The sequence below is a fragment of the Plecotus auritus genome (assembly GCF_963455305.1).
Source record: "Plecotus auritus genome assembly, chromosome: 7".
Taxonomy (NCBI): Eukaryota; Metazoa; Chordata; class Mammalia; order Chiroptera; family Vespertilionidae; genus Plecotus; species Plecotus auritus.
The window spans coordinates 25,457,351-25,471,082 of record NC_137774.1 but is presented as its reverse complement, the minus strand read 5'-3'; the positions used below and the strand labels follow the sequence as shown (position 1 = coordinate 25,471,082).

At 38.9% G+C, this 13,732-nt stretch overlaps 2 protein-coding genes across 4 annotated transcripts in view; one reads left to right on the top strand and one right to left on the bottom strand.

Moving 5' to 3' along the window:
* The window catches only part of PPM1E (protein phosphatase, Mg2+/Mn2+ dependent 1E), a 114,179-nt gene extending 109,543 nt beyond the window's left edge, over nucleotides 1–4,636 (top strand). The window contains exon 7 of one of the 2 annotated variants that reach the window (XM_080679843.1): nucleotides 2,187–4,636. In XM_080679843.1, the coding sequence (XP_080535969.1) occupies nucleotides 2,187–3,247 (1,061 nt within the window). In that variant the 3' untranslated portion in view covers nucleotides 3,248–4,636. The remainder of the gene's footprint in view (nucleotides 1–2,186) is intronic. The other variant, XM_080679844.1, reaches the window with a different exon arrangement.
* The window catches only part of TRIM37 (tripartite motif containing 37), a 166,854-nt gene that overhangs the window by 54,889 nt on the left and 98,233 nt on the right, over nucleotides 1–13,732 (bottom strand). Inside the window, exon 25 of one of the 2 annotated variants that reach the window (XM_080679841.1) lies at nucleotides 4,622–5,225. The exons of the other annotated variant lie outside the window; for it this stretch is intronic. Coding sequence (XP_080535967.1) covers nucleotides 5,222–5,225 — 4 coding nt within the window. The 3' untranslated portion in view covers nucleotides 4,622–5,221. Of the gene's footprint in view, nucleotides 1–4,621; nucleotides 5,226–13,732 lie in introns of those variants that run through there. 2 annotated transcript variants of the gene reach the window in all.

The following is a 13,732-nucleotide window of genomic DNA, read 5'->3' as shown; positions in this document are numbered from 1 at the left end:
ATTTTTGGGAACAGCATGACTCAGATCACATTTATTTTTAGAGCTGGAATTCAGAAAATAATGATGATAACAATACAGTGAGATGAAGTAGCAGAGGGGGAACTTTGTGAAGTAGATTTGTGGAGGACACTGAACCCCATGATTGGAAGTTTTAACTAGCTTTTACAAACTAGCTAATTAAAAGGCATCATAGTATAGAAATGAAATTGACTAAATCAAAACCATGCTTGAGGAAGACGGTTCTGGCTACTGTATGAAAAAGATAGTTTCTTACCTTGTAGATAATGCAGATAAATATATTATTTGTTTTTTAGGGTATACCTTTCAAAATGTGGGTGGGGCATGTGGCCCACTGTTGGTGCTAGCCAAGTTCTCCATAGGGCTCCTATTCAGCTTTCTGGGTCTACTTGGGGATTAAAAAGGAATGTGAAATGTTGGGGGAAACCTATATCAGATACCAGAAACTGTGACAATATAGCCAGATAACTTAAGTATATTTATCTTTATTTTATCTTCCCCTACTCAAAATGTCCAGTTTTAGTGCAATGGAAAGGCTAATAATTGATGAGGGCTTTTTTTAAAAAATATATATTTTATTGATTTTTTACAGAGAGGAAGGGAGAGGGATAGAGAGTTAGAAACATCGATGAGAAACATCGATCAGCTGCCTCCTGCACACCTCCTACTGGGGATGTGCCCACAACCAAGGTACATGCCCTTGACCGGAATCGAACCCGGGACCCTTGAGTCCGCAGGCCGACGCTCTATCCACTGAGCCAAACCGGTTTCGGCTGATGAGGGCTTTTAACAAGTGCTAGGATTTGGACCCAGGCAGTGGTGACTAATGCTGGCATCCTTAAACCACTAAGCTATGTCTGTCACTGCTTTACAAATGATAAAAGCACTTTGTAAATTTTTAAAAAGTATTATTTATCGATGAATTATGATACCCTAAGAATTACTGCTTAATACTGTGTTTTTTTTAATGTTAAGAAATAAGTATCCCTTGTTGTAAGGAATAATCTATTTGGTTACCCAATAGGTAAGGACCCTTTTTGCTAGTTCTCTCCAAATCCCTAAGGAAAACAATGAATGGATTTGGAAGTGCTCTGGATCTGGAAGTTCCAAACTGCACTACTGATGATGGCTGAATAGTCTGTGATGGAAACCTACCTCGGTGTGTGGGCCCAAGGTCTCCAGTCTGTCTCTACGCCCAGCACCCTATATTCAAATACATATTAGTCCCTAACAGTTCCTTCTCTTTGCAATTCTGTTCCTTCAACCCAGGACCCTTCTCTGCCTGGTGATAACTAACTTCTTCAAGGCCCAGCTATAATGTCATTCTGTAAGTGGATGAGCTGAGCAAATAGGGTTTTGGGGGTTCTTATAGTTGTTCACAGGTGAAGGATAAGTAATAGTAATAAAGACACAAGGGGATGATCAGAAACAATTGGAAGAAAAAGCAAGAATATGGTGGTCCCTAAAGATGAGAATAATGATCGTACACGTTCTGACTGTTCTCTAGAATAAACAAAGCGGAATTTAAAAAACAGGAAGCAAATTGGACTGGGAACCGAGACTAACATTCTAGTTCCCTTGTCTGAGGCTTAGGAAGACGTTTCCTGGCTTGTGGGAGTTGGACTTGATTTTTAAAAATCCCTTGTAACTCAAGCCTTCCTTTGTGTTCACAGCATGAAACGATTTCTAAACAAGGATATAATAAGAATGAAGTGTTTAGTAAAAAGAAATGATCAGAACTTTCGTTTGTTTTTCAATGTGGACCTGTTCTCAAATCTCAATTGGATCAAAGTTAACCACCAGTAAAAGAAAAGATCTACTAAATCCACAAGGTTTTCCTACGCAGGACTAAAGTTTCCAGTACAGCAACAAATTTAGATGTGACATTTGTTGCCATGCTCAGCTAAGCCTAAGTCATAGCTAGGGCATAAAATTCAGAGTCTAAGCTAGATAATCTTAAGCCCCGTTATGACAATTATACAACTGAGAGTGAGGCATAAGCAGCATCTGATTAACAGAGAATTCAAGTATTCTCTAAAACTAGTTTATAAATTCTTTCCAGTAAATTCAGATCACAGTTGCAGAATGTGGTCAGAGCCATAGTATTGGCCATGCACATTCTTACAAGCAAGGTAAACCAGATCTGACCTACGTTCTAATTCCCACAGGAGATGCTGAACATAAGCCATATATCTGTGGAGATGCAGATTCCGCCTCTACTGTGTTGGATGGAACTGAAGACTACCTCATTCTGGCCTGCGATGGCTTCTATGACACCGTGAACCCTGATGAGGCAGTGAAAGTTGTATCTGACCACTTGAAGGAGAATAATGGAGACAGCAGCATGGTTGCCCACAAATTAGTGGCGTCAGCTCGTGATGCTGGGTCAAGTGATAACATCACAGTTATTGTGGTTTTCCTGAGGGACATGAACAAAGCTGAAAACGTTAGTGAGGAATCAGACTGGACAGAGAACTCTTTTCAAGGAGGGCAAGAAGATGGTGGGGATGATAAGGAAAATCATGGAGAGTGCAAACGCCCTTGGCCTCAGCACCAGTGCTCAGCACCAGCCGATCTAGGTTATGATGGGCGTGTGGATTCATTCACTGACAGAACTAGCCTGAGCCCAGGGTCCCAAATCAACGTGCTGGAAGACCCAGGCTACCTAGATCTCACACAAGTAGAAGCAAGCAAACCTCACAGTGCTCAGTTTTTGCCACCAGTTGAGATGTTTGGTCCTGGTGCACCAAAGAAAGCAAATCTTATTAATGAGCTAATAATGGAGAAAGAATCAGTTCAATCATCATTGTCTGAATGGAATGGTGCTCGAGCGTTTCCCTCTTCCTTTAATTTGGGTTTAACAGGGCTGCAGATATACAGAATGGAGAGTTTGTCTCCTGTCTGTTCTAGGTTGGAAAATGAACAGTTAAAATTCCTGGGAAATAGAGTTTCTAGATTATCTCATTTACGCTATCACTACTCAAAGAGGCGGCATGGATTCAGGTTTAATCCAAAGTTTAATTCATTCCTCTCTGCTCAAGAGCCTTCCCACAAAGTAGGCACAAGCCTATTTTCACTTACTTTTACTCGTGGGAAAAGAAATAGGATGTTAAGAAGTTCTCTGCCATGGAGGCAAAATAGTTGGAAAGAGTATAATGAAAACATGAGGAAGCTCAGAAAGAGTAATGATATTCCATACCCAGATCTTACCTGGAGCTATAAAATATAATACTTTCTCTTCAGAGTAGGCTAGTTAGCTCTCCCCCAATAAAACCACCATCAGAGTAGAAACAAGGTAGACATTTCTGAAATATGTGTGTTCATTATGAAATCATGGATGGCTCAATTCTTAAATGTAAATAGATCTCTAGGAAACTCAAAATAGTGATTTCAATCAAAAAAGTTTTTTGGCAGTTTCATTAGCAAAATTACACAACTGATCCCTGTAATGTATCTCCATGTCTACATACAACCCCACCCCACTGCCTCTTCACACCATTAGTGGAAGCTTGCAAGGTACTTATTTTTGTCAGGATATAGTGTTGAAATAATGCAGTTGAAATCTGGTCTGATATGCCTAATATATCTTTGGAAAACTTACTGTAGAATTGATTTAGTTGAGGACTGTTCCTCAAAAGACTCGGGACTATGAGGAAAAACCCTCCCTTGCCCACTTTTTTGGTAAGTAAAAGACTATAAGCCATATGGGTTTTAACTGGTAACAATGAAAGTAGAAACCTAGTGTAAAAATGTCGTATTTTCAGACTTGTGAGGCACCATAAAGATTTACTGATTTTTTTTTTCCTTTTCTGTAACATAAAGGACAAAGCTTTTTAAATTATTTCCTAAGGCTGTAGCTATTTGGGAGTTTCATAACCTGTTATGGTGCTTTTAGTGGAATTTTTATTATTTGTCATATTAGAAGACTGTCAACTGGTTCCAACCTATGATGCTAACATGTTTTTCATTGTACCTGCATCTCAGGAATAACACTGGTTTAATGGAGATGTCAGGTACATTTGAAAAGAAAATAGAATAACATTTCTATTTTTTCTTCCCTCCCCCTTTTTTTTTAAAAGGTCAAAGACAGCAAAAGCCATACACCACTATAAAATAAGTGGTGTCCTAGCTGGTTTGGTTCAGTGGCTAGAGCGTTGGCCTGTAGACTGAAGGGTCCCAGATTTGATTCCAGTCAAGGGCATGTACCTCAGTTGCAGGCTCGGTCCCTGGCCCTGGTTGGGGCGTGTGGGAGGCAACCAATTGATGTCTCTCTCTCTCTCTCTCTCTCTCTTTCTCTCTCTCTCTCTCTTCCCCTCCCTTCTACTCTCTCTAAAACTCAATAAATATCCTCAGGTGAGGATTAACAAAAATAAGTTTTAACTTCTCTAAAACTGTTTCCCCCAAGGGAATGAAATGGTGTGAGAGAGGTTGAAAGTACTGCTTAAAGCGAGCCTGGAGGCCAAGGACAAGGGAGAGTACAGATTACTGAGACCAAGGTCTGCTTAGAAATGAAGAATACCCCAGAGTCCTGCTACATGCAACTTCATGCAGAGAGAGAGAATGTGTAGTTCTCATTTCAATATTTATTTTTATTTTGTATTTTAAAATTGTCTTTTTGCCATTTCTGCAGTTTCAAGTCAGAAGCACATCTTCAACTAAAGACAGCAAATAGAATAATAATCAGATTCATTCAATGAAGCAGCCTGATTCTGAGAATCATGAATGTCTCCACATGACATGTTACCCTCCCCCAGTGAACTGTGGACCAGACAAGCCAATGGACAGGAGGTACCTGCTATAGTGCTCATCACTCATTATATGAGATACTGGATGCTCTTGCTGAGGAACGTCCAATGCCTAACCATGTTTGTACATAATACAGTTACCTTATGTTCTCCAGATCCATAATGGAGGAGTAAAACCCCTGGATTTTAAAAACAGATACTTTGGGTAAAAACAGCTTCACTTTAGTGATGATCACATCATTAGTTTACATATTTTATTTTAAAAAATTGAATGTAATTAGACATTTTCAGTATTTGTTTTCTCTTGGTTTGAAGTCAGTCTTTTCTCGAGGCTTGTGACCAGAATCTCACCAGCCTGATATTTTACCCCACTCCCCCGATGGACCTCACATCTTTCATTTTCTCAAGCCTAGATCTTGTTAACAACCCATCGGGTGCAGTATCAGTTTCGAATCCAATTATCTAAGGAGATAAGAAAACAGAGGCAGCAGAATATTGGTATGTTATAGTCCAGCATTTAGCTAAATTAAAAAAAATTAAGATTTTTCTAGAACTAATGTTTTTGATCAGAATAAAGATGATGAAATTGGGATGAACACAGACCACATCTTCAGGGGTCTGGATTTTGTAGGTTTGACTACATAAGCAGTGTTAACTCCATTTTCATACCATAGCCCTGTAGAAAATAAAGCAAAGTAGTTCTAGTATGATCAAGTTATGAAACAGTATTGTAAAAAATAGCAAATTTTCATTTGTCCACATGCATATTTATAGAGTAGTTAGGTACCATTTGTAAGGTAAGTCCTTTAAAATTCTATAATACATATTAAAGTAGTGGTTATTGGTCTGATATATGCTGCTCTTGGTTCTATAAACCAGATAGAAGCAGTGCTTTGTGAAGTGCAGTGTTATATCTTAATGCCACTGGTGATAGAAAGTAGTTCCCTTCAGTTCAATCCTGTGCCCTTATTTGCTGCTTGCTGATGTGAGCAATAAGTATCCTCTAACTAATGGTTTTTACACATTTCTGTAACTTGTACTTTAAGATGGTGTATCTGGTGACTGTAAAAATATTAGATAGATATAAAAGTATCTATATAATATATATTAACTGTTAATGCTGAGGTACAGTCTGTGAACTCTGTGTTTTGTACTTGTACTCACTGTAATTTAGTGGTGGTGAAAGTTCTACAGTCTTTAAGAGTGGCAGTATCCCTTTTGAATTTAACATGATCTGCATCAATTTGCCTGCTAAAGTTTTGTTAGAATAGGAAATAGTAAAACAGTGTAAACAAGAAAGTATAGTATTGGTTAGGGAAATAGACTTCAAGTCACCAACTAAAGTGATTATAAACGCCTTGTACATTCACTGAGTTTCAAAGGAAATCACCCTAATTTGTTCACTTTCTGGATGTGTACTATTGAGAGCGAACTGATGTTAAGCAGCATTATTACATCAAACACTGGGGCTCTCAGTACCAGTTAGGTCTCTACTAAAGAGGATGGTGGAAATACACATGTATATACCTTTACTTTACCTAGAAATGCCATCCATTGTCCTTGAATTAATAAAATTAAAGTTACTGTTTTATTTAAGAGGATCTTGAAAGTAACACCTTTTCCAAGGACAGTGTCAGCAACATCAATGTCAATATTGAGCCTGACCACATTTATAGTGGTACGATGTCCACATGGTGGTATGGTGTCATGCTTATCTCCCTGATAATCACACTCCATTTTGGAACACTGCCAGTAAGAAGTGCTACATCCAGTGGGCAAATGAAAACGATGCAGGAAGTTCAGTGTTTACAGATACAACTGCTGTGGTTCAAGCACTTCCTTCCCCATCAGAAGCTGACCAAGGCTTTGTAAGAAAGTGATCTAAATAATTACTTTGATGTTTAAACATAATTTGTTCCCTCAATGGTCATTCTCACCTAAGCAAGGCCATAAAAGGTGATAGATACCCACCAACTCTTATGTTCCGACCTGTGAATAGCTTAGATTTTTTTTCAAAACAAGATACTGCCAGTATTATAACACGACTATTTTCCAGACAAATGGTACTGTCTTGAAAAATAATTACTTCCTCTAGCAGCATTTTATCTTCTATTTTGAAGATTATTTATTGTACTAATTAGAAAGTATGAAGTAAGATAGGGAACTCCAGACGGACATAACAGTTGTTCTGGAAAAGGAACGACTCTGATGTGTTAGATAACCCACAGATGTATCATCAGTAACCTCCTCTAGGTGCTCTTTGGTGAGAGACAGGCTTTGTCCTCTTGTTCATGACATTCTCTGCAAAGAAATTCTCTATGGAGTGAAGTGAATAAAGTAAATTTATCAACTTAAGAACCTGCTCTACATCTCACTCTTGAGTTGAGTTGCAATCACCAGTGATCCTTCATATTTCATTAAAACTGTTCATTCAGGTGAGAAGTATGTTGAAATTTTGCCAATATCTTAATAAAACCCAGCAATTTAAAACCACTAGTCATTTGTCTTTTTATTCAAAGGTTATATATTTAGTGCTGAAATTTAGCTTGATTCCCCTCCGAACAAAATATAATCTTGAGTTGGTAGTTTTCTTAAACTTTAAAGTAGAAATATTGTTTTAAAAAGTTGCTAGTGTTGCTCTGTTATTTCCTTCCCTGAAAATACATGAGATATATTTCCTCTTCTACATGTTTTCCCTGTAAGTTTATATGGGGTGGGGGAGGGGAAGAAGAGGGGTGAGTATCCTCAAATAGATGAGGAATAGGACCTCCCAAAGGCTAAGTGTTAACTCCTCAAATCTATCCACTACTTTGGTCTTTAAACTGCATCCAACCAGCTTTTCCCTTTCACTTTATTCTTTCCCTTTTGTTTTAAACTGCAAAGAAAGGAAAATAATCAGGTGAATTGCATTTGAAATTCTGTCTGGAGGTTTGCTGTTCAGAGAGTTAATAGGAGATAGAGACAAAGGTTGGGGGTGGAAGTGAAGCTAATAAAACAAGACACCTGCATCTAAGTGAATGGAATTAAACATGCAAAACAAGTAAACCTAATAAACTGCACTGTTTACTCTCTTCTCCCCACCACTAAGTCCAGAAAGCACTTAAACCCCTAATGCCCTAAATCCGTGGTCGGCAAACTGCGGCTCGCGAGCCACATGCGGCTCTTTGGCCCCTTGAGTGTGGCTCTTCCACAAAATACCACGGCCTGGGCGAGTCTATTTTGAAGAAGTGGCATTAGAAGAAGTTTAAGTTTAAGAAATTTGGCTCTCAAAAGAAATTTCAATCGTTGTACTGTTGATATTTGGCTCTGTTGACTAAAGAGTTTGCCAACCACAGCCCTACATTCAGCACTTAAATGATTTTATATGGAAATGAAAGAGCAAGAATTGAGAAAGCAGCAAAGGTCTGAAAGAATCATATTTGAAGTTTGTTAAAGCTGGGAATAAAAGAAAAGGAATATTGTGATAGTTAAGTAGTATTTATACTTGAAAAAAATCTAATATACCATTTACTTAGTTCAAAAGAAACATCTCTTTCCGAAGGAGACAAACCCATAGGAACATGTAAGAGCTGTGGGACAATATCAGTTTAACATATGCATAATTAGGATCCTAGAAGAGAAAGATAATGGGCAGAAGAAATAATGGCTGAAAAATTTCCAAAATTAAGGATAGACACCAAATGATAGAACCAAGAAGCTCAGAACACTAAGCAGGTTAAATACCAAAAACACTCCTACAGGGTGGGGGGAACACAACACCTTCCAAGTGGTTTCATTGGCAAATTCTGATCAAGGGTAACACCAATTCTATACATTCTTTCAGAAAAGACGATTCATTTTATTAGGACAGCATTAATCTGATACCAAATTAGATGAAAACAGAACTACAGACCAATAACAATTCCTCGTGAATATAATGCAAAAATCCTCAGCAAAATATTAGCAATCGAGTATCACTACATACTTACCAGGATAACTCAAAAATAATGACAGGACCAAGTGTTTGTGGGATGATACTAGTATCCTCATTATGTTGTTGGGCATGCAAAATGGCAGTGCTACTTCTGGAAAAGTTTGACAGTTTCTTCTAAAATCACACAACTCAGTGAAATGACTTCTGTCACCAACTACCTGCAGTTAGGCCAAACTTGAGAGGTTAAAGGCAAAGTCCTCCACGAGACGCTCTCACTTCAGACGCCAGGTTTGGAAGTCCCAGGCCACCAGTTGGCTACAAATTTGGGAGTTCCCACCATTGCCCATTAGGTTTGATAACTGGCTTGAGCAGCTTTTAGAACTCAGGAAATATACTGCTTACAATTCCAGTTTTATAAGGACACAAATCAGAACCAGGGAAAAGGAGAGACACAATAGGGTGAGGTGTGGAGAGTCCCAATGTGAAGCTCCCTGGTGATCAGGGCATGTTACCCTCCTGAACCATCAACACATGACAATACAGAGTATTGCTAAACAGGGAAGCACATTCAGAGTTTCAGTGTGCAGAGTTCTTATTGGGGTTTCACTCGGTAGCCATGACTGACTCACTGGAAATAAGGACAAACTATTCAGGCTCCTATCATGTGACTTCTAGCCCCAGTCCTCTAATCACAAGGTTAGTCTTTCGGCATGGCAGCCACATCCTGAGTCATGTCTTTAGCATAAACTATCAGGATCCACACTCCTATCACTCAGAAAATTCTAAGCGCTTAGAGGCTATATCCCAAGAACCAGGGACAAAAGCCAACCAAATTCTCTTATTACATACCCAGCAATCCCACTCCAAGGCATATAATACCTTAGAGAATGGAAATGAATGTTCACACAAAAACCTATACAAAATTTTTATAAAGTTCATCATCACCCCAAGACTGGAAATAAACCAAATGTCCTTCAACAGGTAAATGAATAACCTGTGGTACATTTATACAGTGAAATATTACTTGGCAATAAAAAGGAATGAAGTACCAATTTACAGAAGATGGATGAGACTTAACTGCATTTTGCTAAGTGAAAGGCTACAATAATTCTGTATGACTCTGTAAAAGGGAAAACCAAGAGGACAGAGAACTACCAGGGGCTGGGTGGTGGGGGATTTTACCTATAAAGAGCCAACACAAGGGAATTTGGGGGTACTGAGCTCTTCGGTACAGTAGCAGATACATGACTGTATTTGTCAAAAGCCACAGAACTGTATATCACAAAGGCAATTTTAATATATGTAAATTAAAAAACCAACCAGGATGTGTGGGAGAAGACAGAATGCAGACTGACAGATGAATCTAACTAAATTAAAATGAGCCACATAATCACACTGGAGAGACTAGGGAAAAAGGAACTAATGTAACTCTGAATCATAATATCTAAATCACTTTGGAAAAAGTGTTTTGATATCACACTAAAAGGCTAAAATCTGTACAAAAACACTGTACTGTAGTTGAATTTGTTTCTCTAAGAGTACAGGTCAACAAATCTTAGTTTCTAAATACTATTGTCCAAAAAACGGGGCAGGGATGAGCCTAAAGCATCCTGTGGGGGCAGGGAAGGAAAGGACGGAAGGAGACACTGGGAACGTATCAAAAGGAGACAGGAGCCAACCTGGAAGAGCTTCAAACAGCCAAAACTGGAACTGCACTGCAAAATAATGACAGTACTGGAACACAATTCAAAGAAGGAATATCCATGAGTCAAAACTCGTGTAAATAAGTAGCTGGGGGAAAAATGGAGAAGGGACTTTTCCTTAAGAATTCTAATAATAAATGTAGAAGAAATAACAAACCACCATTAGAATACTGCAGTAATAACTGCCATAGTCAAGATCTACTCCTGGATGCTAAAATTAGCTGTTAAGAACAGAAATAATATCTGCACAGTCTGAAAAGTATTTGCCCCAAATATTTAGTAATTACGAAGGGGAAAATATTAACGGGGAATTGTGACAGACACCACCATAACCAAATAAGATTAACATCACCAATAATAAGCCTCTGCACCAAATAGCCCCTGATCCGATGCACTTGGAAGGGCATATCACCTCTGTGGTAGCCTTCCCAATAACACATAATCTCAACTGAAAATGAGAAAATACCAGACAAATCCAAATAGAGAAACATTCTATAAAGTACAGTTGACCCTTGAACAAGACAGTGGTTAGGGACAGTGACCTCCCACACAGTCAGAACTTCTGACACCCCCAAAATGTCAGTCATCCCTGGGTATCTGTGGGGGATTGGTTCCAGGAGTCACCAAAACCCATGGATGCTCAAGTCCCTTATATAAAATGTCGAACAATGCATACAGTCAGCATACTGTTTTTGATCCTTGGTTGGCTGAATAAGCAGGTGTAAAACCCAGAGACAAGGAGGGCCAACTATATACTTATTGGGAAAAAAACATGCATGTAAGTGGACCTGGGAAGTTCAAACCTGGGAAGTTCAAACCCATGTTTTTCAAGGGTCAACTAGAATTGGTTGTCTTCCACAATGTCAAGGTCATGAAAAACAGAAGAGACTGAGGAACTGTCACAGACTGAAGGAGACATGAGAACTAATTGCACTGTGGCATCATGGTCTGGATCCTGGAACAGAAAAAAGTGCGTTAGTGAAATAACTGGTGAAATCTGAATAAATTCTGTAGTTTAGTTGACAGTATTATAAATGACTAATTTCTTTGTTTTGTTCACTATTCTATCGTTATGTAAGATGTTAACAAAAGGAGAAGCTGGGTAACAGGTATACAGGAACTCAAGATTTTTGCATGCGTTTGTAAATCTAGTCATCTAAAAACATTTTAAGCCAAAACCGGTTTGGCTCAGTGGAAGAGCGTCAGCCTGCGGACTGAAAGGTCCCAGGTTCGATTCCGGTCACGGGCATGTAACTTGGTTGCGGGCACATCCCCAGTAGGAGGTGTGCAAGAGGCAGCTGATCGATGTTTCTCTCTCATCGATGTTTCTGACTATCACTCTTCCTTCCTCTCTGTAAAAAATCAATAAAATATATTTAAAAAAAAAATAAAAAATAAAAACATTTTAAAAAGTCACAATCTTTAGGTCTTTAATCATGAGATTTTAAAATGGTGGGTTTGGTTCAAGTATGGTAAATTGGAAAAAGTGCTAGACTAGCAATTCATTCCACTCTTGCCAATGGTGTTGAACCTTGAGAGAACCTAACAACCTCCCTGAACCTATTTCTCTGCCAAAATGGTCTGACGCACAACTTATCTACCTCAAAGGTTACTTCAGGGCTCAATGACACAGTTGGTCCAAGCTGTACAGAAATAATATGCTTGTGCAAAATGCAAGCATTACCACTATATCTTTAGGCCTAAGAGAAAACGGTATTAAGGAGATATTTTCTAGGAACGAAAAGATAAAAATAAATACTGAGCAAGGTGACGGTGGAAGCAAAGAATAAGACAAACTATGTTCTTCAGAAAAAGAGGGAACTTTTTTTCTTCTTCAAAGGTGGGGACTCTGTAATAGTACAGAGTAGAGCAATGGATTAGAAATTGGTTCCTTATATAGATTGTGGGTGATGACAGCTATACCTGGGAAAATGGGAGAGATCTCATTTGCACCAGATCTTTTGCAGAGCAGAACAAGAACAACCAAGGAGGAGAGAGTGAAAGAACTGGCATCTTCCCTCACTGCTATCTAAAACTTAGCGCAGCCAAAGCAGGCATACCACATCGAAGAGGGAAAGCACGAGGGTGCCTGACACCATGGGGACTTGGATGCAGACTTAGTATGTAATACGGCTAGAAACAAGGGAAGGGATCACGTTTTCCAAAGACCCCACTACTCAAAGTTAACAGGTACTTCATCTTTGGAGAAATTTTTTGTCTGTAGGTTTATGATTCTAGAATAATGGGATAGCAGCTGCCTGCATCCACAAAACTAAGCACAAACAACTAATTAAAATGTTCAATCTTTTTTTAACTTAAAAATCATGCTTTCTTAAGCTTAAGCCTTCTATATTGAGAAGAAAAAAGTGACACTCCCATAAATTCTAATGACAGAACAGAAGTCAGCAAACTATCTCTTAAAGAGGTCAAAGTAAATATTTTAGACTCTGGGAATCAGGCTTCGTTAGCCACTCAACTCTGTCTTTGTAGGGAAAAGCAAGCTATTGACTATCTGTAGATGAATGGATGTGGTTATGGTCCAATAAACTTTATTTACAAAAACAGACAGTGGTAGGGACTTGGCCCAAAGATAGTTGTTTGTCTCCCCCTTGAAAGAATGCTAGGTAAAAAATTGCTAATTGAGTCTCAGATATTTTCCTCAAAGGATTGTGTGAATGTGTATATACACTGAGTGGCTAGATTATTATGATCTCTGAATGCGTAATAATCTGGCCACTCAATGTATATCCTATATAATAAAAGGCTAATATGCAAATTGTCCCCTCGACCAGGAGTGCGACCAGCAGGCAGGCCGGCCAACCACCCATGTCCCCTCCCCCTGGCCAGGCTGGCTGGACCCCACCCATGCACAAATTCATGCACCGGGCCTCTAATATATATATATGTTCGTACACACACACACACACACACACACACACACACACACACATATACACTTGAGTGCAGATTATTATGTGTTCAGAGATCATAATTGGCCACTCAGTGTATATTCTGCACATTTCTTGCTATTTCATAATTCATAAACATTAGTTGAGGTGAGATGGAACCCAACAAAACAGGCATAATTTTCTTCATCATAGGAGAATGCTTTTGAGTACAGTAAGTTCTCGTTTAACATCGTCAGTAGGTTCTGCAACGTTAAGCAAAACGACATAAAACGAAACAAATTTTACCACAGGCTAACCATATACACAAGAGTCGAGTTCCTATGTTAGTTCCTATGCCATCGAACAAAACGATGTTATCTGAGGCCCTGCTGGCCTGAGCTCCTCTTTTAGTTCAGGGGTGGGGAACCTTGTTTCTGCCAAGGGCCATTTGAATATTTACAGCAT